The sequence below is a fragment of the Osmia bicornis genome, chromosome 12 (genome assembly GCF_907164935.1).
Source record: "Osmia bicornis bicornis chromosome 12, iOsmBic2.1, whole genome shotgun sequence".
Lineage (NCBI taxonomy): Eukaryota > Metazoa > Arthropoda > Insecta > Hymenoptera > Megachilidae > Osmia > Osmia bicornis.
In genome coordinates this window covers 7,687,358-7,715,345 of record NC_060227.1, presented here as the reverse complement: position 1 = coordinate 7,715,345, position 27,988 = coordinate 7,687,358, and the positions used below count along the sequence as shown (strand labels likewise).

At 38.1% G+C, this 27,988-nt stretch overlaps 2 protein-coding genes across 6 annotated transcripts; one reads left to right on the top strand and one right to left on the bottom strand.

Moving 5' to 3' along the window:
• Window positions 1–15: 15 nt before the first annotated feature.
• On the top strand, window positions 16–23,970 carry LOC114878030 (TBC1 domain family member 1). Of its 4 annotated transcripts, none has more exons than XM_029191376.2 (15): window positions 16–307; window positions 16,698–16,844; window positions 16,914–17,096; window positions 17,207–17,512; window positions 17,587–17,791; window positions 17,924–18,040; window positions 18,137–18,353; window positions 18,745–19,065; window positions 19,145–19,431; window positions 19,510–19,671; window positions 19,736–20,052; window positions 20,132–20,384; window positions 20,475–20,593; window positions 20,662–20,886; window positions 20,961–23,970. In XM_029191376.2, exons 2-15 carry the CDS (start codon window positions 16,719–16,721, stop codon window positions 21,873–21,875), a joined length of 3,753 nt encoding a protein of 1,250 aa, XP_029047209.1. In that variant the 5' UTR covers window positions 16–307; window positions 16,698–16,718; the 3' UTR covers window positions 21,876–23,970. The 4 variants fall into 4 exon arrangements, with proteins under 4 accessions (XP_029047209.1, XP_029047210.1, XP_029047208.1 ...); XM_029191377.2 differs by lacking the exon at window positions 16–307 and adding an exon at window positions 1,520–1,802; XM_029191375.2 differs by lacking the exon at window positions 16–307 and adding an exon at window positions 10,494–11,367.
• Window positions 23,886–27,985, bottom strand: LOC114878031 (U4/U6.U5 tri-snRNP-associated protein 1). 2 transcript variants are annotated; one of them, XM_029191379.2, is made up of 9 exons: window positions 27,684–27,985; window positions 26,895–27,343; window positions 26,704–26,832; window positions 26,062–26,620; window positions 25,624–25,986; window positions 25,347–25,545; window positions 24,414–24,600; window positions 24,183–24,337; window positions 23,886–24,094 (listed from the first exon to the last, which is right to left on the bottom strand). In XM_029191379.2, exons 1-9 carry the CDS (start codon window positions 27,844–27,846, stop codon window positions 24,067–24,069), a joined length of 2,232 nt encoding a protein of 743 aa, XP_029047212.1. In that variant the 5' UTR covers window positions 27,847–27,985; the 3' UTR covers window positions 23,886–24,066. The 2 variants fall into 2 exon arrangements, 1 of the variants encoding a protein (XP_029047212.1); XR_003789689.2 differs by lacking the exons at window positions 23,886–24,094; window positions 24,183–24,337 and adding an exon at window positions 25,066–25,186 and having other exon boundaries at window positions 24,516–24,600.
• Between the last annotated feature and the right edge of the window lie 3 nt (window positions 27,986–27,988).

Genomic DNA, 27,988 nt, shown 5'->3' with positions numbered 1-27,988 from the left:
TCTATCCTATATCTCATCCGTGGTGACACCGCTGTTGCTGTTGTTCAGTGAACGTTGTCGCTCGTGTTGGAACGGTTCGTGTTGTGATGAGTGTTAGTTTAAATACGAGTCAATCTTGGACGCGCAATTCGGCAGGAACGAATTACCGCGTGTTTATTCAACGTTCTAAAGAACACACAACGAGAACAAGAATGTCGACCAAGGAGTGGATCGGTGAACGTTAGATGCGAAGACATTTTGTACGAATCTGGACAAGCGACAGTTGAGGGAAAGGCTGTGAGGTATCCTGGCGCCAAATCGCGAAGGGGTAAGTGAATTCCTTAAAATGGCACGGGTTAGAATTTAGGTTAGGTCCTTGGTACGTAATTTCTTAATATATAATACCTTATTTCTCGTAATTTTATCGCATTACACCGCTGCTCGATAAAAGAGTTTAAGATCATTGATATTATGAGTGAAAATGTCACTTGTAATGCAATTCTGCATTGCATAATTGGCGCGTTAAGTAACAACTGATTCGGTTTGATATTTCGTTGAAGAGGAGTAAGTTTTTAAGAAATTGTACGTTGTATACCGCTACCGAAGATATGTCATGCATAATGTTACGCTGTTATATAAACAAAAAGGGAAACTAACGTTCGCTACTGCAATATAGTAATCCTGATACTGTAATGGTTTGACATATGTATTTATGTTGAGCTTTCAGTTTTCATACAGAGGCATATGTGTGTTAACAATTCTTTAACTTTAATAATTTTATAACTATAATTTCTTTTCCAAATGTATACAATTATACATGTGTAACTGTATTATCCTTTTCGCAATTGAACTTACACAATACGACACTTCCTGTCTCCGATCTTGATTACGTTTCCTCGAGTTGACAGAATTCTTTGCTAAGAGTGATTGTTTTCATTTCATTGCGCATTATCAAGCAGTAAGATAATATCTTTCACTCTCGAAAGCTGAAAGTCTCGAAATTCAATCTGACGCATATACATTACATAGACGCAAAACTTGAAACTCGTAATTTATTATTATTCTTTTTTTTTTACGTAAGAATTTTCCATTATTTATGAAATTTTGCATGTAAATATAATTTTCTGACTCTCACTTAAGCAACGTGCAAGTGGAAAGTAACGCACCAAGTTCGATGACTTCTATCGATATAATATATAATTTCTAATTACATCATAATTACTTCTTAATACTAAACGATAGTTATAAAATTCATTTTCCTCTTATCTCGCTTTTTGAGCATCGATAAGGATAACAGGATTTTTACGCGACGCACCTGGTGCGTCGTGCAGAAATCTTGATTACCGACTGCAAATTATGTCCAATGACCTCTCGGCGAAAATTCTGATTCACTTAGTGTTTATCAAAGAATATAAACGTCCATATGGTGTCTTTGTTCGGTCGCGAAACGAATATACTTGTTTCCCGACGATTTTGGCTCGGCGTTGAACAATATATTCGCAAAGTGGCTAGTAGTCATGAATTCGTCTCCGACCGGCCAATTGGACGACTCGCGATCTGCAGCAAATATCCGGCTACTATTATTAAGTTTGTCCTTAACGATCGTTACGGGTATCGTCTCGGTACCATTAGCTGCCGTCGTACGAATGGCACCGGACCCGTTCACGCAGTACGCGAGCCTATCAATTCGTGATCCCGTGTCACTGTGTTTACGTCATTCCTGTTAAGTGACTCCAGGATTGTCTACACGGAAGTCCGTAGGGAGTGTGTAGTGTTCTCGAGGAGATCCTGAGGGAATTGTGTCGCGAGGATCTCCGTTCCAGGTAAGCTCCTTGTACTAACAAGGACCATAGCTTAACCAGCTTAACTGCGGAGTTTAGTTTCAAAAATCCCTCGTGGGATGAGTGATTAAAATCATGAGTGATTAAAATCGAGCAACGACGAGTATAAGGCGTGTCGATATAATCGTTTCAAAATTTATGTAATCCCCTGTTATCTCGATGGGTTTGGAAAATAGTGTCGTTCTTTGATTATCTGACAATCGTATTGAGAAAGTTGTATTTTTAGCGCGGTTTGGTAAGATGCGCTCAGGTGCATCGTTGCATCTTTATGTTCCGGATGAATCATTTCGGTTCGATATTACACCGGCGTTTTTAAAACTCGATCGAATGATACCAATGCACGATGTGGGTTATCGTCCTGGAAGGATTAAATTTCGTTCAGGTTATTGTTCATTACGCCACGGTTAAGTGAACGCGACTTGTATTGATAAATAAGCAAGTACCGTCCAACAGGTACTTGGTACGTATCAAGGCGTTCCACGCTTATTACCGCGCCGTTGTTTTATTCAAATACCACGTTACACGGATGATGGACTTATACGAATATTGGTAATTCGTCATATTATCGTTTCCATACGCCAACGCCCAGCTCGATAAGGGATCGATCTGACTGTACGATTTTAAGTGTGGAACGTTTTAAGATAATTAGTTGGGAACAGTGTTTGCTCCCCTTACCAGATGTAGTAACGATGTAACCTCCGAATGTATTGACACTGAGAGGTGGGCGATCCTCTCGTAATCGCTAAAAATATCAAAAACTCCCTACTATGGGACTACCGGTTAAAAATGAACAACCCGTTGCAAGATCTCTTTAGAACGATTGATTCTTACGTAAATTGAAATAGCTAGCAGTTACTTGTTCAATATCTTATCTATACAACAATTGACGCTGGTCGAGGGAACGTTGTTGGTCGGCAAATTATAATTGCAAAGTTTCCTTTGCTCGCGCGAGTACGGCAAGGTTTCGTATAACCAACCGAGTAGGCTTATTATTCCCATCCTTCGTCTCGTTTTACCTCTCTTTTAGGATCACCATGCTGAATATTATACGCTCTACGTATATGTATACTGGAATTTGCATCTTTGTTCACCGAAGTAGCACGCTGCGCGTCGTTGCGCTTACCGGGGAATGTTCAGTGTTATGCCCCGTGCACGCCCACACGTGCGCGACAGATAAAACGTCGCCGCGTATGTGCCTGGAACATTGACGGAAAGTGGGACACTCTTGGCTGACCATGAATTTCTTGTTAAGCCTCGAGGATTTATGCTTAAGCGTCCTATCGCATTGCATGGAATCTAGATAGAAAGAGGATTAATTTGAATGATTAACAGACATCTACGATTAATTCACGTTTATTGTCTCTCTCTTATTGTCAGCGAACAGTCGCACGACCACTCGAAATAGCTGTCTCGTGAAATTTTTAAATATGCCCGGCCAATTATCTTTTATTTGCCATTTTCATAAAATGGTACACTCGGGATATTAATTGAAATTTTTCGGGAGGGGGCTTCTCAAAAAACTTGGTCCATTTTTAAACGGTGTCCGAATACTTTTGCGCCCCGCTGTACATAGGGCCCCCCACCCTTAGAGGGTTATTCTCCTTAGGGATGCCTAGGGGGAAGGATGGGAACCCGGGAAATTATGTAAATAATTGCCCAAAAAACCGATTACTCTCAGCTATCCTAGTGATCATCAATTGAGAACCACTATATCAAAGTAAATCTGAAGATCGATGGACACTATCCAATTGCTCGACACGGATCGATACAGTTCTGAAACTCAATTCCGTGACGAAATTGGAATGTCGTGTTGATTGTCCGTTGAGCAAAGTTATCGAGACTTAAGGAGCGTGCATTGCGTTTAACGGGTACACCCGTTGATATGTTACAGACGACCATAATGTCGTAGTTACACGACATTGGAATTCTTCTTTCCGCGCGTTATTCAACCATCCCGTTAGAAATCTTTCTAACGGCAAATATCGATTATTTAGGAAGATCAAGCAAAGAAATCTATCGAGCTTTTCTCGTTTAATAACAGTTTCCATCGTATCGACATTCGTTGCACACGTGCATCGCTTACATAACTCGCACGATGCACTCACGTCTATGTTCGTACGTGATTCTATTTTCGGCAGGGCTGCGTTTCGTTGTCGAAACGTTGATCGACGGGCAACAATATTTATCCGTTGCTGAAACGCGGCCAATCAATTTATATATTAAAGGTAATTCGTAAAAGGAACAGACACGCGGAAAGCTCGCCATCGTTGTCATTGAACTTCAACATCCTCCGAGGGTGAATAGATATTTGCCTATGAATGGGACCGAATAATTGCTGGCAAAGATTCGCTGAACAAACTTATCACGACCGAGACTCTTTGTTTTAATATGAAAGAACGGCTGACATTTGTTCCATAACTCGAAGGACATTTCTCGGAAAGATACGTCCGTATGGTCAATTGCACAGTTGACTCTTGGCCCTTGCCGCACTCTGTGCGACGCGTACCTCCGTTAATAACAGGAGGCGGTTAAAATTACCTATTACGTGTTCATCGCTTGTTTTCTTTCTACCGTTTCCATTCTACATTCTACAGGGTGTTACGCGGTTTAGAAGCACCGCTTCGTAGGTGATTTTTATCTGGAAAATAGAGCAAGTTCTACATGAACTAGTACACCGGGGTCGATCGTCTGGAAGAAGTTAAAGATCCTTTAAAATTCTTCAACTTCTTCGCTATGCCGTCGTTACCGTGCTGCAGGAACTCTGGTCGTTACGTGTGAGAAATATGGTGAATCCAGTTGGTTCCCACAAGCATGTGTAACCATGTAGGAATAATATATGAAGAAGGGGAAAAGGCGCTTACCGACTTCCGTTGGAAATACTGATCTCCACTTTTTATGTTAGTATATCGATTGCCAAGTGTAGGAGTCTATTTATTTAAAGTGCTACTGCATATTACAGTTTTTTTTTTTTTTTTTCTTTTTTATCTCAAGTACCGTTTGATTGCCAGCGTTTAGTCGAAACGTGACATATCTTCGAGGTCGTGTGATAATCGAACGATAAGGGATTTAATTTTCAGTAGCTTAAGGTTTTTCTCCGTTGCACGCTTTGTTTTTCCTTCCGTCTGAATATCATGCAGTTTCCTCGATGCACCGGGTCTCCGCGTTATTAACCCTCTTCTTTCGCCACGTCCTCGCTTGAAGCCGACCAAGTACCCTCGAGTACCGTCTTCTAATGGCGTGCACTCGAGGCCACCGACAATCTTAACACGCGGACGAGTTGTTAAAAAAAAGAAAAGAAAAAAAGAAGGAAAAATATGGTATATATGTTGGTAGCTCGACAGCAACCGTTGTGTCCACCGCTCGTTAGGCTTCTTATCAACGTTCCGTTAATTTCGGGTAATCTACGGCACTACTTACCGATAAAAAGAAACGTCGGAATTATCATTTAGTTTTTCTTTTTTCAATTTTTTTTTTTCAGGAGTTTCCGGTTTCGAAATTTTCACTCGGAGTAATCATTATATCAGTCACCCCCGCGCCGCTCGATGCGTTAATTACACGCGATAATAAGTGGAAAGCTTAAATTGAAAAATGCAATAATTGCATTCTGCATAATTGCAGTCATAGCGTGTCCAGCTACGTACGACTGTTTTTCTACTGTCGCACTGGCGCTGCCTTTCAAATTATTTTTTTTAATCTTTTGTTAAAAGAAGAATCGAGTGTCTAATTTTAACCGAAGCACCGTTGTATCCGTTTCGTAGATCTTGATCACGATTGACCCAGTTTAAATAGGAGTCTATGTTTTACCTTCGATATTCGTTAAACTACCTCGTTAATTTTCAAGAAAACGAGGCGTGTAAAGATTAGCCGAGGAGGTGAATGAAAAAATTCCGTCAACTTTATCGCGAGAAGCGTATATAGGTACGTTCTTCGCCACGGTTGCTCGTAAAAAAATATAAAACGCCCGTGTACGTTGTGGCAAAGCGAACGAAAAAGAGGGTTAATTAGCGTACAAAGGACGGCTAGGTTACACGAAACAAGGAAATACGTAGCGGTCTTTATTCTTCCTGTTTGAAACGGCAAACTCTAATAGGATGATTACCATAAGCTCCAGAAAATTTAGATGAAATCTAAACGTACTCCGAGGTACACCCTCGCTATTCTGAAAACTTCAACGTGGTTTTCATAGAAAATAATTCTCATACCGCGTCGTTAAATCGCGATTAAACAAATTATTTAATTACATCCATAATCATGATCAAGCAATTTGCGTTATAGCCTGATAATTAAACGTTCGAGGCATTATCGGAATTCAGAATCTTCCAAGTCTGGTGTATATTAAACACGGTTCGACGTTGAATAAATTTCAAGCGTCCAAGAAGTTGGAGCTGAAATTCAGGTTATTAAAATGGACGTAAACAAGGATGAAACTTTTCTCTTATTTTGAAAACATAAATTAACGCGAAAGTGTCTGGGATAATCGTGCCTGTGATTCATTTTGAATCGATACGCTCTGAAAAAAAGAAGCGGAGAAAAGTGATGAAGGACTTTCGGTATTTCATGTTTCTTAAGATATTCGAGATCCGTTATAAATAAATTATGAGAAGGATCCGTTATAAGTGGAGATGCGAATAATGTAAGATTCAGTGTTATTGTACAGTACCGGGCATGGGGGCCTTCTTCAATAAAAAATGGCAATGCCGAGGAGTGGGTGCTCCCACGTGGGCTTCCCTCTCCTCGTGTCCTCAGCCCTCTCCAAACAGGATCCCAACGGACCTCAATTATGGCCATTATGCAATACAATAGGGAAACGAAATGAAAGGACATTTCATGGTTCATTGGCAGGAGCCGGTATTCTTATTGCATTCCAATGGCAGGGTAGCTCCGGGTATACTGTTACCGCGACCGTGCAAGCTTAAACTCTTTGATAACGTGTTGGTATACCTTGCGCAAACTGGCACCCACAGACACGTTTATCCTACGATATACAGTGGCTCGCAAAAGTATTCGGACACCGTATAAAACAGAATACCTCGTTTGAAATTGGACCAAATGAAATGACTCCGAGGTTCTTTGAGCAGCTATGCAAATTAACTTTTAAGTGCGTTGACACGCGTAACTTATTTGAATTTATATATTTTTAAATTTTCATTAAATTAATATCTCGGTAAATTAGTTTGTATAGCTCGAGTCATTTCATTTGGTTCAATTTTAAATGAGGTATTCTGTTTTAAACGGTGTCCGAATACTTTTGCGATTCACTGTACGTATTAATCATTCATCTTGTCTAATTTGAAATTTCATTGATACCAGTTTTTCTGAATAATTGAAATTTTACGATACACGCTGAACTTAATCTCGCCTCTGATCGTTAAGTTCACCGAAGCTAAAGGTCATTATAAGGTGTGTAATCAGCTTCGATTCACGTTAGAGCACTCTTAGTGCACCTTTTCATCGGATATCTCCACTTTCAGGGAGAGACAAAAGGAGCCGATTTAATTAGAGACCGATTAGTATCCGACGAGTGATTCTCACGTGATCCGGTTAATTGGAGTTTAACGAGCGTCTCTGTTAGCCGCGAAAAACGTCTCTGAAGCTTCGATAGAGAAGAAGCCGAAGTCCTTGGAATCATGGAAAAAGCAAGCGCATCGGTACGCGCGATAATTAGCATCGCGATTATCCGGAACGAAAATTGCTCTTGCGTCGAACGACACGTACAGTGAGAGGCAAAAGTGAGTAGACTAGTTCTTAGATGAAAAGTCGCGATTTTCGAAAATTTTAATTACTTATAACTTTTAAATGCGTTGACCGATCAACAAATTGTAGTTTTTTAAAACGATGAAAATACATATTTTAGCGAATTAATTTTTATAACTTCTCAAAGAACCTCAAGTTATCTAGTTCAATTTTAACCGAGGTATTCTATTTCGAACAGTACCTAATTACTTTTGCCTCTCACTGTATATTACTTGACGTATTACGGTGACGTAACGATCTCGACCGGTTGTGTACAATCGATCTGACGATTTTTCATTGAAACGCGCGTGATTTATGTACCGATTCGTATTTGGAAATAGAGAATTTCGAGGGTTTTCGAAGGAAAACAACAGTAGCATTCATTTTGGAAGTTCGTTCGGCACACTGACACGGTAAGATCGCGTGTGTGAAGAAAGAAGTTCTGTTAAATCGCGCCGACCAATCTCTTGGCCGCGTTAATTTACGATATTCATCGACCGTGCACACCTATAATTAAAACTCGGCCCGTTAAACAGGTCGTGCCGCGTCGTTCGCGTTTTTGAAAGTTCTTATGGTCTATGTAGAATTCAGTTGCGTAACGTTTTTTTTATTTCTTTTTCATTCTTCTTTTATTCAGTCCAGTGACTTTCTTCGAGAACCTTTCGTTTCGATTTTCGAACGAACCGCCATTTTTCCCGCGCGCCACGGGATTCACATACGCGAACAGAGGGTGCAATTTTCACTTTTCAAATAAATTTGCATTACTATTCGTATTTACTATTAATAGTTCCATTTTGAATGGGAAAAGGAACGTAGATCTTATGAAATACGCGACCGCCAGAGCGTTAATTAGCAAAAAGGAAAAAATTAAGAAACTGCAGTTACGTAAAAAAAATGTTACACCTCATGAATATTTTTAATCGCGCTGAAATTACGTTAATTACTTCCTCCTCGCCGTTGATTCGCGAGGAAATTATTTTGTTCGCGTTTCTTGCTCGACATATAAAAAATAAGTGAAGAATTCTGTTTACTTTTATTCAAAATGAATTTAAATGTCGTGAACGTGTGTCGAACGTGTTTTCGCCAATTATCGCATCACGATTTTCGTCATTTTCGGTTCGACGATGCAACCATCGCCGCAAAGACTTATTGATTTTTCCATTTGTGTACGATTAGTTTTAAGGTGCGAAACGACCCTGAAATTCTGTCGTGGTTCAATGATCTACGAGCCAATCCGCGAATTATCTTTAAATTCTCTAATACTTGAATCGCTCGATGCGAATAGAGGATACTTGAAATGATGACGTCCAGCTTCTACATCGATGCATCGATAAAATACAAGGCTACCGAAATAGCTTGAGAAGCAAAGTCCGTCTAAAAATACGAGATAACTGCCTACTGACGGACTAACCGTGTTTTTGCCAATTCTCAACATCGAGTAAAAGTAATTTTACAGGTGTTTTAGTACCGCGTTTTTCGTTGCTAATCAACACGCGCATTTCATTAAATCTTTCCCCGAGTCTTTACGATCCTCGACGATACAGATGGTTACGTAGATGCATCCTTCGTCGAGACGAAAACACAAGATGATCGATGCATTTGAATTGCAGATGATCGCGATAGAATTTACGCGGAACGATGGAAAATAATATCCATCAGCTGAGAAGCGATTATGCAAATCTTACCGAGGTACAGGGAAAAAGTGACTTTCGATTTCTCGTTGGCTATATTGGTTCGTCGAGTCAAAGAATCTTCCCGCTTTCGTTGGCCCGTTTCTTAGGTCAACAATTCCGATTGCACATGCGTTCCGCTGTTTATGTAAACAAAACGGTACCACAAAATCGGGTGTAAGCAGTCTTTAGCGCGCTGTTCTTCGCGATACAACGCATTGCGAAACTTTTATTTACGAAGAAATTTTAAGAGAGATGCATAATACGTGCATGTTAAAAATTCGCCGGATCGAACTGGCCACGTTTGAATTGCAAATTGCATTACCGGGTGGGCAGTAAGGTTGTGTAAAATGTTGTGATCGCGCAGGCACGCGCTAAAAGTTGGAGAATTGAAATGAGAAACAAAATACTGACCAAGTCACGTAACATAAATATCCGTCGAACGGGAGCCTCGTATCCTCGAAACGAATAACGCGATCGGTACTCGCGTAATTGCAATTCCGGAATGTTTATAATCAAATGGTATGCCGTAATTGTTTATTGCACGACGTGACCGAGATTTCGTTGCGTTTTATCGGCCGGACTTAACGCCAGATAAGTGCTGAACACGTTGAAAACAAGATTCTTTTTTTTTTTTTCATTTTATGAATCTTATTAATAAACAATTAATTCAATTAGTGGATTACGAATATCTTGAGAAAATTTATTTATATCACGCGATAGCATTGTTATTCCTATTATCTTAATTTCATTAGATTTCATTAATTTTGTTTGTCAATTAAAATTAATTTCTTTTACAAAAAATATCCTTCTGTCCGGATTATTTTGTGATTCAACTTTTGTTTCTATTCGACCGTGAAAATATTTATTTATATTATGTGATAGCGTTGTTTTTCCTGAAATCTTAATTAGATTTCAATAACTTTGTTTTTTTGGTCTTTCTGTCCGGATTATTTTATGATTCAACTTTTGTTTCTATTCGACGTGAATCACCCTTTGGAACCTAAAGTGACAATGACTGACGGATAAGATATTGTAACGTCAGAAAGGGTAAACAAGGATGAGCAATAAACTAAGAGATCCGATCAATTAATGACGATACAAAGAGATGTTTGCTATCTGGAAACGGTAAATCGATCATATGTCAGGAACCTCTTAACCCTGTTTCGTGTTAGAATAATTCAGCAAAGTGTTACCTGAGGGGGGACGACTTACGTAGAGGGGTCCATTCTTGTTTTCTCCTTGAGCGTAGAGGCGCTCGTCGCGTCAGTCGATGTTTCCTCGTCCGTCGGTAAAGGTGTTACGGGAACTGCGCTCGTTCGCAAACGAACGTTGTTTCGGCACTAGAATAATTCCTGTGCACTTTGCACGTAAAGAAGTGCGATTGAATCAGTGCGGTACCTGCTTCGAAACGGAGCGGTGTTACCACTTTGGATTCTATTATCGAATCAGACTCGTAAAACATTGTTTGACACTAGTCGAAGTGAAAAGGACAGTCATAAATGACGTTAAAGTTTGACAGAAACATCGAAGTGGAGTACAATTCCTTTCTCTGTATAGAACACCCTGTGAACAAGCTTCTATCCGTTTTTCAACGGTTGAATGGACCATATGAAAGTCTGCGGTTAATCGGATCATTGCTGTGGAAATTGAGAAACTATTGACTATTGTGAACAGCCTCAACCCTTAATATATTCACCGCAAACCGATCGGTTTTCTGATAACGTTATCGCTACTGATAATCTAAACGAATTACCATTACCGGTTCTTACGTTTTTTAATAAAGTTAAGATGATATTTCATCCGTGATAGTCTTCGAAGGTGGGGATAAATCCTTAATTATCGAATGCATCCGACAGGAGGATACATAATAATCTCGTTATTAAAAAAGATTGTTTTGTCATCGTTGAGGAGAAGCTACGCCGATTTCACAGAAAATTCGGGCCGCCGGAAGTGACCGTGAAAACGTGCCGGATTGTTCGCGGAAAAAGGCGAACGGGGATCCGAGGGGTTTGATTTTTCGCCGATGGGAAAGAGGAAAGTCAAAGAACGGAAAAATGATCACCGTGCCGATATCCGCTTCAAGTCCTTACACGAAGGTTACGTCCTACAGCGATACAAGCGCTATTGGCAAAAAGCCTGCAGTGAGTAGATCGAGAAACCATTTAAAGTCGAAACATTTTATTTTATTTTCACGCTGCGCGAACACGTTTCTTTCATTTTTTCTGATTAAACCAGTTGCGAAAATCATTATTCGAATGGGTATCGATTATTTATCGTTTTAAATAAAAATGCAACAAAGTTGTTGGAACATTTACAAGTGGTATTCATATTTTATGCACAAGTAACCGAGAAGAGAGGACCGTTTCTTTGCTAAAACGGATTCATTGACCGTTAACTTCTTTTTCCCTTCTTTTTCATGCACGTAGTTTCGTATCAGTAAATTCGCAAACATCTACGCTACTGGAATATTAAATACCCCTTTTTTTTTTTTTTTAAGATTAACCTACATCCTTTTCTCAAGGCAATGCTAATTCGAAGGAAAAAAGTAATCGCACGATTCGAGTAGCGCAAGAAAATGAAGATACAGTAACAGACGTAAACGAGAGGTCGCATTTATTTAGCCTTGTTTCCCTTATTACCTTACTCTCTTTCTCTTCTCTCCTTTCCTCTATTTCAACCCGCCTTTTAAACTCTCTTTCACTGCTCTCCTCTGACATTTTTCCTCCGTCATTCGCTCTGTTTTCTCGGCAATACTGCCAACACAATTTACGTATAAGCTAGTTGAAAAAAAAAGATTTTGTAAAAATATTTTTACAAGAATTGAAGTTCCTGGCACCGAGCTAGTTTGTATTATTAATAGAGATTTATGTGTTTCGAAAATTTTTAAGGGGACAAGAGAAAATAAATAATTTCCTAGGGGTTAAAGCTAATCGTGAGAATAGCTATACCAAGTGCACGAGATAATCTCGTTATCCGACATTTTTTTTTTCGAATAGAAAAGCAAGGGTTAAGGCAACTTGCGTGTGTGTGTCACAGCCAGCGGATCGACCACGAAACAATTACGTCAAACACGATTCAGTCTGTATTTCACGTTTTACGTAACTTTCACCAAGGTAGAGGTGAGAATGCAACGCGGTATTCTTAGACGCTCGCGAAGCAACAACAGTCTTCGATCGCGACCAAGAGAAATATTCGCGGATAAGGGACGTCGGTTGGTAAGAGGATGTTTTTCACGAAATAATCGGAACACGGTCAGTCAACGTTCTCTGCCAGAGACTCGAAATTTTCTGCTTCGTTCCTCGGTCGATGTAAATTTAGACTCTGCGGTACCACGAACCCGACGTCTCCTAGCCGGCGAACGGAAGCAACAAGAAAGAGGAAACAGCATCCAGACCAGCGAACTTCCTTTCCTCGCTCGAGCGCGATCAGACGGAAAAATCATCTCTGATAGACTGATAGGGATGAACAAGCTAAAGTGAACTTTTTCGGCCGTTTCCGATCAGACGCGGCCCTCCGCTAACCTTCGCTAATTCACCCCTGAATTAGAATAATCGCTCGATAATTAATTGTTCGCCCTTCAACCGGGAATTCGTGGAATCCACCGTAAAAAAGATCCCCATTTTGTATACGAGTTCCTTCACGGATTTTTCCTGCTACACGTCGCCCTCGTGCCGAAGTTGTAACATTTCGATCACGTACCGGTGTCTGCTTTCGCGATTTGCGGTATATTTCTTCGAATTCTTGATGACAGTCGCGAAAGCGATAGCGAAATGTACTTACGCGTAAAGAAACGAGAATCGGCCGATTTATGAGGTCGGGACTAGTTCTCTGATCCAGCATTAAAAATGTTAGAAAAAAACTTATAGTATTCTGTTTTAAATGGTGTCCGAATACTTTTGCAGCCCTGTACATGATTATCCCAGAAAAGGCGTTCGTTTACTCAGAATCTTATTATTCGGAGATTATAGTATTCGTTGCAACAAGGTATCGATAATCATATATCTCGTTGCATCGTTGTGCAGCCACCTTGTTTCAGGTTTAATGTTAATTTCGTCACGTACAAGTGATACGTTGCATTCCTTCTCTTTTCTCTTTATTGCTGTTTTTACAGCACACGTGTACGTGCAAGAAGGTACCATTCTTCTTCACAGCAGTAATATAATGTATTATGTTTTCAACGAACGATTGTTTGCGTTTCATCGAACGAGAATAAGATCTCCTGCCGAGTGTAAAAAACGTTATTTACATTGTTATTCGCGAACATCGAACGAATAATTTCGATGTTACATAATGGTACTTTTTGTTATCGTTTCGATAAAATTTATTCAATCGTTGCTTAGCTCGTACCGATTAAAACGACAGTTTTGTCATTGATGGAACTAGGATTTTCTTTTAGAATAAGGAGATTTTCTTATCCTTACTTAATTACGCTAGCCACTTCTGCAAATAGCGCGAATTTCTGCCAAATGAGTAAACGAAAATATTTACACATATTTTTGTTATTCCAAGGAAAATACACTTTGGAATTTGATTTTGTTGTTGTCAAAATTGCTAGTTGAAATGGTGGGAGTGTGGTATTTAAATAACACAAGTGAAAGCTTCGGTATTCGTGGAAGGATTAAAAGCGACAAGCTGTCTGCATATAATTAGACATCTTGGCTGCTGTGCGTTGCTGAACGAATTCATCTAGAACATCTCTTCAAGCATCGTAATTTAAATGACAAATAACATTTTCTTCTGTTACCTGAAAGAAATATCACGAATAATAGAACAAAACTTGTCGCGTATTTATGATTTTCACGTTTCATTCGTTTTACATTATTCACCGTTTTATTTTTATCTATTGTATCGAATACTAATTGCAATTGAAAGATTAGTCGTTTCTAAAAAATTGCACGTATGAAATTGTTAATTAATTTTCATTCGTTATATATCATTTTAATCTGTTAAGGTATTCGCAGTCACTTGTGACGCATTCTTCGACATTTCAATGGAAATCGTGTCAGCCAAGATCAAAGACCTTCCACGTGATCTAGGTTTACTTTTTCAGCGTGAAATCGAATGAAACCAAGCATAGAGACACTGGTGGCTGGTGTAATTAGGATTTAATTATGGGCGACACCTGGCGCGCATAGAAACTTAGCTCTCGTTTCTTCTCCAAATAGGCGTCGAACGAATACCTTGCATACTTTGATAATAATGGTTCATTGCACCGAGAGGTCTATTTATATCGCTTGTGCAGTAGTTAAAAATTTTCAGGTTCGCCATCGAGTATTTTGCGGTCGTGTCTGATTCACACCTTCGACATTTAATTCTTGGCCGTGAAACGCGACGGAAAAGCGAACGGAAACGATTTCTCCGCTCGTCTTTTTCCTCGTGCGGGACGTCCTTGTTTTCCGAGAACGATGTTTGCGAAATGGTCGCCTCCGTTTAACTGCAACTCGTAATGCAACAGATCATAGGGTCGATCTCGAAGACGTTCAATCTAATTTTTCACGTGAATTCAATCGATCCGCATCACGATGCACAGCCGTGCTCCTGATGATCACGCGTACCTTGAATTGGCTCTGATCAGTCGGAAGTGGAGACGAGTATCAAACAAATGGAGCAGGGAGAGACGCGAACAGATGTACTTAGAGAGATAGGAAGAAACGAACAGTTTACTTCTAATAACGGGAACAGCACGACCGCGAAGTCGTCGATTTGAGTTAAATGTTGTGCAACTTGTAAATTACCACAAAATTAATTATTTTTCCTTAAATAAAAATTAGGGAAAAGTGTTGGATTAGCGTAAAACAGTGAAGTAGTTACTTTCAAACCGGAGGTTCGCGAGTTCAAATCTCCATCGCCTCGAATTTTTTTTTAATCATTTTTTTTTACGAAAACAATTGTACTTATAAAATAATAATAATATTGATGATTTTTACCATAAATAAATCAATGGTATATTATTTTTTTATTTATTTATCGATGTATACTCGTCTAAAAGAGACACATAGTAATCATAAGCACTTGATACCCAAGAGTAAACGTTCCTGAATATTTATATATTTTTTCTAATCTATCCTTACTGTACGATCAATGGAAATTTAAATGACAATTTTCCTGCTCGTGTATCGCGTGAATATTCATCGTCTCCGGTTAAAATGTATCCCCGTGTCAATAGTCGGCTGAATATTTTTCAGAAAGGTAGGGCCAGCCGGATAATAAAAAAAAAAGTCGAAAGAGCTCGTCTAGTAATTGGATAAAGGAAGCCCCATCGCTTTGTGCCGATCTGCTTTCTGTGTCAGCAACTGCTAGCGAGATTTTCCTGTCGCAGCCGAAGACCTCGCGGTCCCTAAGATAACCACCCTCCAAGATAATCTTTTTTTCTTTTTTCTTGTTTTCATTGATACGAATTGTTTCCTGATCGATCGTGTCAACGAACATCTTGACGTTTCTCCACCCCGCTAATCACTCGATGTCGTGCAATCGAAACCCGACCACGGTTTGCATAATAAATTGTTTGCACTTATCGAAACGTTTACGCGAAGATCGATTGCCCAGTTTTTCTTTTTTCTTTCCTGTTCCTCGAACACGGTTCATTTATAACTTCGTTTGTCCTCTAATCATCTTTTCTATTAGTTATTCCTTTATATTCTTTTCAGTGTTCTATCATACGCAAACATCGCGTCATCTAGTTACGAAACGACTCATCCTCGTGAACGATTTAAGAAAAATATGTCTACGAAAAATTCGTGCTAAATAAAAGTTTATTCGTGAATATAGAAAACAATTAAGAAAATTATTCGAAAGGAGATATCAATTATTCGTGATGAATGATTAATGGTAAACGTATGCGATAGAAAGTAGCTGTAGAACGCGGAGCGTGTATGAAAGTCATTAATATTGAACGAGGAAGATAAATGATGAGCTGAAGAAGAACAAGGAAATCCATGTGATCGACGAGTGCTCCTGAAATAAAGGTTATTTTGGTCCACGGCCATCGGCCACGTTTGATGCACGTTTCCTTGCGAAATCCGTTTTGTATATTAATGGTACAAGCTACTTAGTTAAGAAAAGCTACATCCTGGATTATTTCTGAGGTAAATTCTCTCAACGTGAAGAAATTTTCGAACGCATGGGTGATGCGTGTTTGTCACGTTTGCTGTAACAATGAAAATTATGTAAATGAATTTATTCTTTTTCCTTTCTCAATATAACAGATCTCCTGTACATAATTTAGAATCTACTAAAAAATATTTAAAAACCTTATTTATATTTTCATTGAAAGAAGGTATTTAAGTAGGATTTGAGGATGAATGGAGGCATCTTTGAGGTGCAATGACTGCGATCGCGAACACGAAGATTGCTAATGCGATTGTTGTCTGTTGTCGCGTGACGAGGATTAATTTGCTGCCTGTGAACGCTGTGTAATGACACGGTCGTGCGGGGGTATATTACGATTCATAATGCTCCTCTTTGTCTCCAGGTTCAGCAATTCCTCAGAGACATGAAGGAGCACTCAGCCTCGTCCCGATTCGAAGGCAGGGATGCGCCTCAAAGATCTCAAAGCAGCGCGGCAAGCCTGATGTCTCTAGGTGCTGACATATCGCCCAGTTCTTCCCACTTCTTCGAGGTAAATTGTCATTCGAACAATCCCAATTCCCTTGAATACGGAAATTAATCGTTCAGAGTTTACTTTCAGGTGCTTTACGTAGGAAAAATCAAGGTATCGCATCCAAAGGTATCGGAGGCCTTTATCGACGATGCGCTCGTAAGGTTTCGCGTTCACGGTCTTGAGAAATCGAGATTATCGACGACCAATTTCCTCACCGAGTATCAGCGTCAATCAATTTTAACGTCTTCCAATAACAGGAGAAACAGCGCGGTGAGTCAGTGTCACGCTTCACTCTCTCCAGTTTTCTCTCCTTTCCCTAACGATTCAAGTTGTTCCAGTATATGTATCATTGAAATATTATTGAAATATTATTATCCCAGGAATCGAGCGCCAGCGAGACGGGAAGTATCGAGAATGTCTCAGGAAGCGGAATCATATCAGCTATCAATCCTTTGGGAGTTCCGTCGACGCTCACCGGCTCGGTGGAGACCTTTCCAAAGCCGCAAAATGCCAGCCTAGCGGAGAAAGAGGAACGCGAGGAGAATCGGGATGCCACGAACAACAATTCCATGCATGCGCCAGAAGTGATGCGAAACAGAGCATCCTCGACCGGTAGCGTATTGAATTCCAGAAGAGATTCCTTGGTTAAAACCGGCGACGAGCACAACCGTACGATGCTCTTCCAGGTGTGAAATTCACTCGATTCGTTGTACAATAAGCCCCTGTTGAAAGTATATCCTGATCTGACAGTGAATTTCAGGTAGGCCGACATGATTTGAGATTGATCAGTCCGGATAGAAAGCAGGTACTGCTTCATAAACAATTGAGAGATGTAGCGAGCTGCGTGCAAGGCGTGAGAAATTCAGAACACTTTGGTTTTATTTGTAAAGAAAATACCATAGACTGCTTTATCGGCTATGTGTTCAAGTGTCAGTCGGAATCAGTCGCGGACGACCTTGTTGCTGGTGAGTCAACTTTTATTCTTGTTCAAATTTTTATTAAGTACATTTGTGTCTTGGTATTGCCAGAAACTCATCGGTATACTGGAATAGAGTTGAATTGAATTTGATGTTTAAAAATGCGGTCATTTGTTATAGCTATTTCGCAAGCATTCGTCGGGACCTGTGACGTTACGAGGAAAGAAAGATATCCTGTGATTTCGTGCGAACACTGCCCTATGTATTGGTACAACAAGTTGTGCCAGGAAATCGATGGTAATTTCCTCTCTCTATTTTTCTTGTTTCTTTGATTTACAACGGAATTACGAGCGACCAGGGATAATGAGTTTGCGTGTCTTTCTTGGCTTCCAGGCCAGAACGACAGAAGAACTCAGAGTATAATCTTCTCGCGAATGGAATTGTTGCCGGAGGACGAACAGGAAATCGTGGTTAACAAATACAAAAGCGCCGAGGCCACTGGCGGTACCGGTACGTCTCTGCGCGAGCAAAATCAGTTTTTAATGAGGCTGTTGCGCGTTCATTGCGAGGCGAAACAAGCCAGACATGTCCACGATACGGCTGAGAATAGGTAATGTTATTTATTCATTTTAACATATTAAGTGTCTCTGACTGGGTGGTGTTTTCTAAATAAATCTTTTCCTAAATATTAAAAATTCATCAAACTTCTGTGTTTTAAAAAACCTTTATGGCGGGAAAATAAGTGGAGCCATCTCGTGTTTGGTGTTAAAAATAAGCTTCTTTGTTTCGTCGATAGGGAGCGCAAAAATTACATCGTTTTGTAGTTCTCCTCTTAAACACCAGACGGAGCCACATCTTTTGGCGGTAAATTCACCCCCTTTTTAATTATACTATCGGGTTGGAAAAACTCTATGTATACTGTTTAAAGAAACAGAATATCAAAATATAAATCATCTATTAAATTTTTGTATATTAAATTTATTTTATGATATATTTTACAGGAGTGAATTTTTAAATCAGTACTTAAGCGTAGGTGTTGGAAGCACAATATTTATGAAAGCAAAACGCTCTCTTACAAACAGCTTCGATAATCTGATGAAAAGAAAGGGTTCGCGGGACGACCTTGGTCTTATCTCGCATTTGAGAGATACGAGTCACCTCAATGCTGTGATACAAAAAAGCGGTAGCCAAAGCCCGGAAATTTCGCGACAGTCATCTATCATTGATATCTCACCGGAAGCTAGTAGGCCAAGGTCTCTGAGAGTTTCACCTGAACAACAGTTAACTGTGAATACCGGACCAAAGAGTTCTATGATGGACATGTACGTAATACATTAGAAACAATGATATAGTCTTACATCTTTTTTACTGCTACTCACGTTTGCAAATATGTTTCGATAGATTTCTAAAGGTAGGAAATTCGCCAAAAATGTCACCGACAGAAACCGATGGAAACAGTCCGGTCCAGTCGAACAGTTCCTGGAGGCAAGCTATATTAAACAGAGTCGTGACTCCCAGTAAAGATCACGAGAAAGAGAACGATAAAACCGGAAACATTGGTATCAATAAAACACCTCAGACAACCCCAAAGCGCAGAACGAAACAAGAATTAAGGGATCTGTGGAAGAAAGCAATTAATCAACAGTTAATACTTATAAGAATGGAGAAGGAGAACGCGAGGCTTAGGGGTACAATATCTTGTCCAATTTGTTGTAAATAAAATACATGCTAAGATCAGTGTACTTAAAGCTTGGTTTCTGTTTCAGTACGTCAAGAAGAAGCGACTGTTAAGAGAATCAAATTAGAATATGACGAGCTTAGTAGTTGTGCTCGCGAATTGGTAGAAGTATGGGATCTTCTCGTGAGCAAAGAATCGAGAGTTTCTACCAAATGTGATAATCAAATGCTGTTGCACGCTATTAAACAAGGTAAATTATCGGGAAACTTTGTTCTATGGTAGATCGTACTAATTATAACAATTAAACGATTCAGGTGTACCAAAAGGAAAGAGAGGAGAAGTGTGGCAGTTCTTAGCCGAACAGTTTTGCTTGAAACAACCGCCCATAGATACACGCGATTTTCCAAACTATAATACGCCATATGATGTGCTTTTGACACAGCTTACGTCACAGCAACATGCAATATTGATCGATTTGGGACGAACGTTTCCAAATCATCCTTATTTTAGCTCACCTCTAGGTCCAGGGCAATTAGCGTTATTCAATTTGTTGAAAGCATATTCACTTTTGGACCACGAGGTTGGTTATTGCCAGGGACTTAGTTTCGTTGCTGGCGTTCTGTTACTGCATGTAAGTATTATAATTCATATGTTTTAACCGTTTATCGAAATGCTTTCCTCGACTTTATATTTTTGTATTATTCAATTAGATGTCCGAAGATCAAGCATTTTTTCTTCTACGGCACCTAATGTTTCGAAGAGGCCTAAGGAAATTGTATCTTCCCGATATGGCAGCATTGCAGCTATATTTATATCAATTATCTAGATTACTACACGATAGGTTACCAGCGATTTATAATCATTTCGATAAACAGGAAGTTTCGCCTACACTGTACGCCGCGCCATGGTTATTGACATTGTTCGCCAGTCAATTTCCACTGGGTTTTGTAACTAGAGTATTTGGTAAATTGATTAACACGATCAGATGAAGTTTTACGCTCCTGTTTATGCCTTAGAATTCTAATGTTGATTTATTTTCATTTACCCTTTTAGATTTACTCTTTCTGGAAAGTACAGAAGTACTCTTCCGTGTAGCAATGGCATTATTAGAAGAGCATCAAGATCAATTATTAACGTGTGACAGTTTCGAAGAAATTATGGAGTATCTTAAAGTAAGGGAATTTCTTCCGGCGTGTGTTTCAAGTTGAAAGACAGGTTTGTATTTTTATTTTATTTCTAGACCCGGGTACCAGCCGTGGATAGAGAGATTTTGGATCGAGTGATGAAACGCGTGTTCTATCCGGACCAAGAGATCACGAAACAGTTGAACGAGTACAGGGTCGAGTACCAAGTGTTGCAGGAAGAAATGATGTCGGTGAAGCCGCAAATGGAAAACTTGGAGAAGTTTAAGCTACTTAACAAACAACTTACCCAAGATGTAGCACAGCTGAACGAACAACTAGAAGTAGGATATCCAGGGATCAGTCTTATTTCAAGCATAGCATTTCTAAAACTAATTCAACCAAACTTTGTTCACAGATCACCATGAGTAATTTGCATCGTCTGGAGACAGCTCGATCGGTGCAACAATCGACTCTATTAAAACTCGAGTCCCAAAATCGTAGTTTAGAAGTGACCGTCGCTACGTTGGGTGCGTTTATTCAACAGTTATCCGAAACCCGTCCCGACATCGAGTTTCCCGGAGAGATTCGTAGAATTATTGCACAACTGAGCCTTGCCGAGAAACGAAAGAACAGTATTGTCCGATCTTATCCCTTAAAGTTGATCGAGGACAACGCTAAACTGGGAATGGTAAAAAGCAATTCGACAGGTAGAGAATCTCACAATTTCATGAAAAACAATATCACCGTAGAGACACCTTATCCTCTGAAATCTACATTGAGCCAACCGAATTTGGCTACCAAACTCGAAAGGGTCTCGTCATTCTTCTCCAATTCGCACAACCACATTCAGAAGCAGCGAGCTCAGTTAGCCGCTCTTAGAAACGAGTACGCTGAACAGACTATTCGAAACGACGAGAATGATCCAAAAACTGTCAATATAGATATACAAATCACCGATGAAATGAACTCGACCAACGAGCAGGTGGCGCAGAATGATAATCATCTAAAGGTTCAGGCGGTGAACTTGGAGAAATCCGCGTCGTTGCCGCTGAACGCGAAGATGAAGCTGAAGTCGTCGAAATCGGCTTACGAATTGGGCTCGATTAAGAAAGTACCAACTACCAAGTTAGAAGTCACAAACGACGATGATGTGACTAACTTAATGGGAACAATGCATCCTTTGGATACTTGTAGCGACGTGAATTTCAGATACGGTGGAACGACCAAGTTGAAGTCGATCAAATCTACCAGGCTTCCAAGTCCAAGCGGTCAAGATGAAGCTGTGAGCAAGAATGCTCAGAATCAAAACATGGAAACGTTGAACAGATAACAATTACTTATGATGTTACGCTCAAGGAAGATACCTTGGAAGGTAACTAACTTGAGAAAGGTATATCCAAAAAGCTAATTGTTAGCAACTGTATTATACGCTCGATTCTTTACCTCCACCGTTTCATACTGCATTAGTTATCTTGTATACAACAGTTTTGATACGATGATGATCGATTTTCATTTTTTAACAACCGTGTCTCTTTAACTGACCGTCGACCGAAACGCTGACACTCGCACTTCCCTTTCGCGGTACTTATACCAATGATTTTTAATACCTTACGATGAATGGAAAACAAACCAAGTCAATTTATAATATATTATACAGATTTGACAAATTGTCAGATTAGTTGAATATTTTAGTATATAGGTACATGTACATAAGAAAAGAAGATAGAAAGGATTCGTGCGATGAATGAATAAGCTATTTAAAAAATATTCATCTAATTCGTATAATTTATATTAATCTTGACGTGTAGGAAAAAAAATAAGAAATATCTACTTGAATATAACGTAACAGATATGCTGAGGATGAGGGATTTCTTAAAAATGACAGTAACACAAAAATATTAGATCTGTTGAATTCTGGTGAAACAACAGATTTGTAAATATTCCGTAAAGTATAATATATTAAATTTCGTCGTTTTGACGATTATCATTGTGTTACTGATATAAGTTTCTTAGAATTCAACAAATAGAAAATCATATCCATAATGTAAAGTAAGTATCAAATTGTACAATATCGAGCGAAATAGGCTTCGAATTCGATTAAGAAATAAATATTAAACAAAAGACTAAAATATTTTTTATTGTTAGCGTATAGTTACCCAGTATTTTTATTTATCAATAAAGATACTAGTTTTAATAAACCAATTGAAATTTTTGACAACCTTTTAAAGCTGATTATAAAATTTAGCTAACAATAGGAAATACATCTTATGTTTTTTAGTTCAAAGAAATTCCTAATTACTTTTGTGTAAATCGTCGAGAGAAGTGCCAAACTTTCCCAAAAAAAGAAAAAAAAAGAATTGTGGATAGTGAATAGAGAGTAAGTCTTACAAGTATTGTCTACAGTTGGAGGTATATTTATAAAATACAATTTATAAGATCATTGTGCACTACATAAGATTCAAGGAATCAAGTATTACTATTTTTGCACAAAGGAAAGCCTTGTGATATCAGGGATATATTTAATATCATTTAGCATTCTTATAATAATTAATCGTTACCATTTTCAAGAGCATGATACCGATATAAATTGTAAAAATACTCAGTAAATATCGGTGGCGAATGTTATCATATATTTCATTGATGATTAACTGCGGATCTTCTCATTCAACGGAACAACAAATATTTTCAATGTCACAGATAATACTATTTCGTAGTGAACAAAGAATGTTCAACAAATGTTTATATAGTGTATCATTAGGAACGATAAAATATTTTGTAGTATTCAACTTTATATCTTCCAAGTAGTGATTTGTACGAATAGGTTACTAGAAATTATAAATTGTGATTGAGTATAGAAATGGGAGTAATGTTAAAATATTCATAGTTTTTATGCACATGTTACTGTTAGTATATAGATATTGTATTGTTTTAATGAATATCGGTAAGAATAAGAGATAGTTGTGAACATCGTTTGTTCCCCACTTAATTTTATTGTGATAACAGTCAATTTATTTAATTAAAATAAACGTACTTTGAGTAAGAATACAAAGTACCCCATCGAGATGAAACAATATCGTTCATATTGTTTTATAATACACATTCAAAATACTGAAAATTATACCAAAAAAATTAATTTTAAACGAAGTTTCAAAAGATCTTCCTACCAAATATAAATATTTGGGCCATATCATTCGTAAAAAATAAAAAATTTCATTATAACGATTTGTATGATGTATAAATGAAATAAATTTGTTAAAATTAATATTTGAAGCTATCAAACAATCGATATGTTTAAAAACAATGAAAGAAGGATATAAAAGGGATTAGCCTCTTTTATAAATTCACATACTTAAGTGTTACTTTATTACCATGTACTTAGTTTTAACAAAACAAGAAATAGGTGCAATGCCTTTATTTTACGACGATTAATGTGTTACTTTATCTGAAAAACTGTACTGATACAAGATTTCTTCCCGCCTGTATATTATATACAATTCTGATTCAACTTAGCCTTAAAACCTTTAATGCTTCGACTTTGATATGCTAGTCCTGAAAAAAAAAAATAATTGTAACATTCATGTGACAATGTCTTAAATCACATCTTATTACGTAACGATATAATACCGAACAATCTTACGTTTGCATCTGTTTGCTTCCACTGAGAACTATGTACGGTGATTGAGTTTCCTTCTGCTTCGCTTGTAATAAATTAAGCGTTCCGAGAGGTGTATCCGTCGAAGACATACGCTTCATTAGGACTTCTTGTTCCGCCTTTTTCATTCGCTTTTCAACCTAGAAATTAGAAAATTATACAGTCGTAATGTCTATAGTTTCAAAGTGGACACAGAATGTAGAAAGAAACTCAGACCTTATTTTTCCCCGGACCTTTTCCGTGGAACTTGTGCGAAAGATATCTGAAAGCTTCCTTTGCACTCAAAACATGTCCATCGTCGTCGATGTACTCCAATTTCACGTTAGGTTTGAAACCATCTTTTTCCTTGAATTCTGAAGTTGGACCATTGAATCGATCTCTTCTGCCAAACTTATCGTCATCTCTAAAAGGAAAAAGATGGATGAAATAATTTGAACACTATGTAAATCAAATAAAAAGTTATATTAAGTATAGAAATTTATAGTAGCCCATGGAATTCGGTGTTTCGAAATTTACGTTACCGAGAATATGTAGTAATTAAAAACAGGCTATCGAATTTTTGAAGATACATTACATTATGCGATTAAATGAACACGAATCTAAACAAGTCAATAAAAATTAATTTATCGTGCTATTTCCTGTAGGGAAGATTAAATTTGATTTGAGAAATACAGAAAATTGTATGAACTTTATCATATTTTGTATGTTGAAACATGCAAATATAGTATAAATGAAACCATCGTTGAGTAGATATAAGAAATTATTTTTATATTAAATAAATTAATATGATTTCGATCCGTACCGGACTTGTCTAGAACACTTGTATGTATCTCGCTGGCGACAATAGAATCGCATAATATAAACATACCTCAATTAATCCTACTCTCTTCTCAGGCCTTTGATCATCTCCGACAAAGTAGTTAACTCTTGCGGTAGCGGATCATCCATTTCCAAGCACCGAAATCAGGGCACTAATTACGACTGTTAAACTAACAGTGAAATTCACTAGAGACTTGTCTAATAACATTCGTTTGGAATGCATTCAATAGAAGAATATTTCTTACAATCGTTTTTTAATGGGAATTATCATTTGTGAACGTGTTGTAAGAAAGCTTCTTATATTGAACAATAGTTACGTTCCATACATACCCGTAAGTTTTGTCCTCTATCGAATAATTCTGAGCCTGTAAGTGCGCGAAACGAGACGCAGACGGTCTACTACTATCCTCTTTTTGCAAATAACCTTTACTCATTGCCAATTTTAATGCACCACCGACACCGTGTCCAAGCGAAGGTTCCGCGTCTAAAATCGCAGCTTCCATCGCTACTGGCTCTATTATACTTTCATCTGTCCGGAAAGTACAATAGTTTATAAGTATATTACAAATAATTGTAGCCCATGTATGTTAAGATTATGAAACGATACCTAATTGTACAGTATTCCAGGCGCCACGACCATCGTCCTCTTCATCATTTATCGGTGGTTCCTCTTTAACTCCATCCATTTCGAAATCCATAAGTTCCTGCCCATTTTCTTCTCTGTTTCCGGCAAGTCCATACGTTGGAATGTCTCCTAAAGTTCTACAAAATTCTGCTGTAGCATTCAGAACAATATTCCCAGACTGATTTTCCTCAGAACTAAGGGGTTCATGTTTTACAGTTTCAGCAACTTTTTCGATATTTGCCAAATGTGATTCTTTCAATTTTTGAGCTTTTTTCAGTGCCAACTGAAGCTCTACTTCTTTGTCATCTTCCTCCAACTTTACTCCGCTAAGATCTTCAGGAGGTGCTATATTTGAAAAGTAGGAACAATAGGTTACACGTTAGGTACATGATATAATTATTAGAAATTTGTGCGAAATACCTTCTAAATCGTCCACGTCTAAACTGTCGTTATCTTTTGCATCCTTAGGTCGTTTACTTCTCCTGCTACCTAAGTCGCGAAGGTAATCGTTATCTTCAGGAATCAAGTCCTCTGCTTTTAATTTCTTCCTAATTTTTCGAACCTTTTTCTTCGGTTTCTTAAACTTTGCAAGTTCTTGATCATTGAAATATTCACTAGCTAGTTTTGGCTCTGCTAGCTGCAATGATTCTAGTCGTTTATTAGCTAAACGCTGCTTAACGTAATCGAGTTTACTCTTATTATCTTTGATATTATTAGCTCCCAATACAAAAGATTCTTTCTTCTCGCCTTCGATTTCTTCATCGTATTTGTCTAAGATACTTTTCTTAGGTAAACCAAATTCATCAAAGTTATCGTCATCGTATGCATCATAACCAGGTTTCTTAGTTTTATTTAGAATATTACGCTGATAACGTTCTTCGTCTGTTATATTCACATTGACGAGCACGTCGTCGTCGTCTTTCAATACTTCCTGGTCTTTTAAAGTCAAAATAACTGTTTTACCTTCTTCAAACTTTTCCTGTAAAACATCAATATTAATTATTAGAGTATTTTCTCTGTAAGAATAATCGAAAAATCCGAATTCCATAGATAAATACTTACAATATCATGCTCTACTTTAAGACCCTTTAAATTTTTTTCGGTATAAGCTGTATTTCGAGCAGCGTGTATTTCTTCCTTGACTAAATTTCCAATACCAAATTCCTCATCCAACTGATCTAACATTTTTGCCTAATGAAAATTAAAAATTAGTAAAAAAACATGTTAAATGTTTAAAGCATTTCAAGAATTACCCTTTCTTCTGCCTTCTTCTTCTCTTCCACCAAACGTCTGGTTCTATCAATCCAAGCCTTAGCATCATCATCAGAATCACATTCCCCTAAGCTTTTTATTTTTGCTAGATTAGCTTCAATAAGCCTTTTCTGCTTTTGAGTACCAATTTTCTCCTTCAATTTTTGTGACTTTAACTTCTCATTAACATCAGGAGCAGGTTTGTGGTAAAATTCTCCCAAATCATCTTTGATCTTATTAGGATCATCTTTTGAAGTACTATCAACCTCTAATGGTTTTAAACCTAATTTTGCTCGTAATTTATTAGTTTCTTCAATGGATAAAGAACTCTGAGCTGCACCACCTTTGACCGGCGAAGGACTATGCTGCTTGGAAATTTCAGGAGGTGGAGGTGTTGATGGATGTGATGACTTAGAGATTTTTGGTGGAGGAGGTGCATTAACTATTTCAACTGAAATAAAATGAACAAAGTATTAACTGACATTAAACATAGTATGTTCATCATAGTAAATGCTTATGTACCTATGCAAGATATAAATATTATTCGGTTCAATCCCCTTCAAATTATTTAATTTCGTATTCAACACTGATAAGTACATTTCTGCGGATAAAACGCGATACATTTTCAACATGAGGAAAAAGAAATTGTTAAGAATAAATGAAAAGCATATCTCGAATAACCGCTCAAACATAACTACAGTTACGAGAGTTGTAAAAAAAAATAAACGACATTGAGAAATGCATCGCATAACGTATTTGTATATCTTAGAAAGAATGAATCTGATAATAACCATCACTGTCATAATCCTTGCGTTCTTTTCTTCTATGCTTTTTATGATGCCTGTGCTTATCCGTTTTCTCGCGTTCAGGCGTATAGCTACGTGAGCGGCTTCGGTGCCGCTTCTTCTTAGTATCCCGGCTCTTCTCTGTTTTATGCCGTTTATTCGAACCCATTCTTATCTTTTCAATGAACTTTTAAAATGTACGATGCACTATTTTATCAAAAATCTAAAACTCGATAAACTTTATGCATCGATAATTACTGATACTTTCCACCATCTTTTCGATGCGTAAGTAATAGCCAGTGACTAGTGAC

Excerpts from the sequence above, each read along its gene's own strand:
- LOC114878030 (XM_029191375.2), top strand. The coding sequence starts at position 11,281 with ATGATCACCGTGCCGATATCCGCTTCAAGTCCTTACACGAAGGTTACG. Across the intron at positions 17,792-17,923 it reads CGCGGACGACCTTGTTGCTG|CTATTTCGCAAGCATTCGTC; the intron begins GTGAGTCAACTT and ends CATTTGTTATAG. Across the intron at positions 19,672-19,735 it reads GTTGCACGCTATTAAACAAG|GTGTACCAAAAGGAAAGAGA; the intron begins GTAAATTATCGG and ends TAAACGATTCAG.
- LOC114878031 (XM_029191379.2), bottom strand. The coding sequence starts at position 27,846 with ATGGGTTCGAATAAACGGCATAAAACAGAGAAGAGCCGGGATACTAAG. Across the intron at positions 26,621-26,703 it reads TTAAAGTAGAGCATGATATT|GAAAAGTTTGAAGAAGGTAA; the intron begins GTAAGTATTTAT and ends GATGTTTTACAG. Across the intron at positions 25,546-25,623 it reads CTGGAATACTGTACAATTAG|ATGAAAGTATAATAGAGCCA; the intron begins GTATCGTTTCAT and ends CTTTCCGGACAG.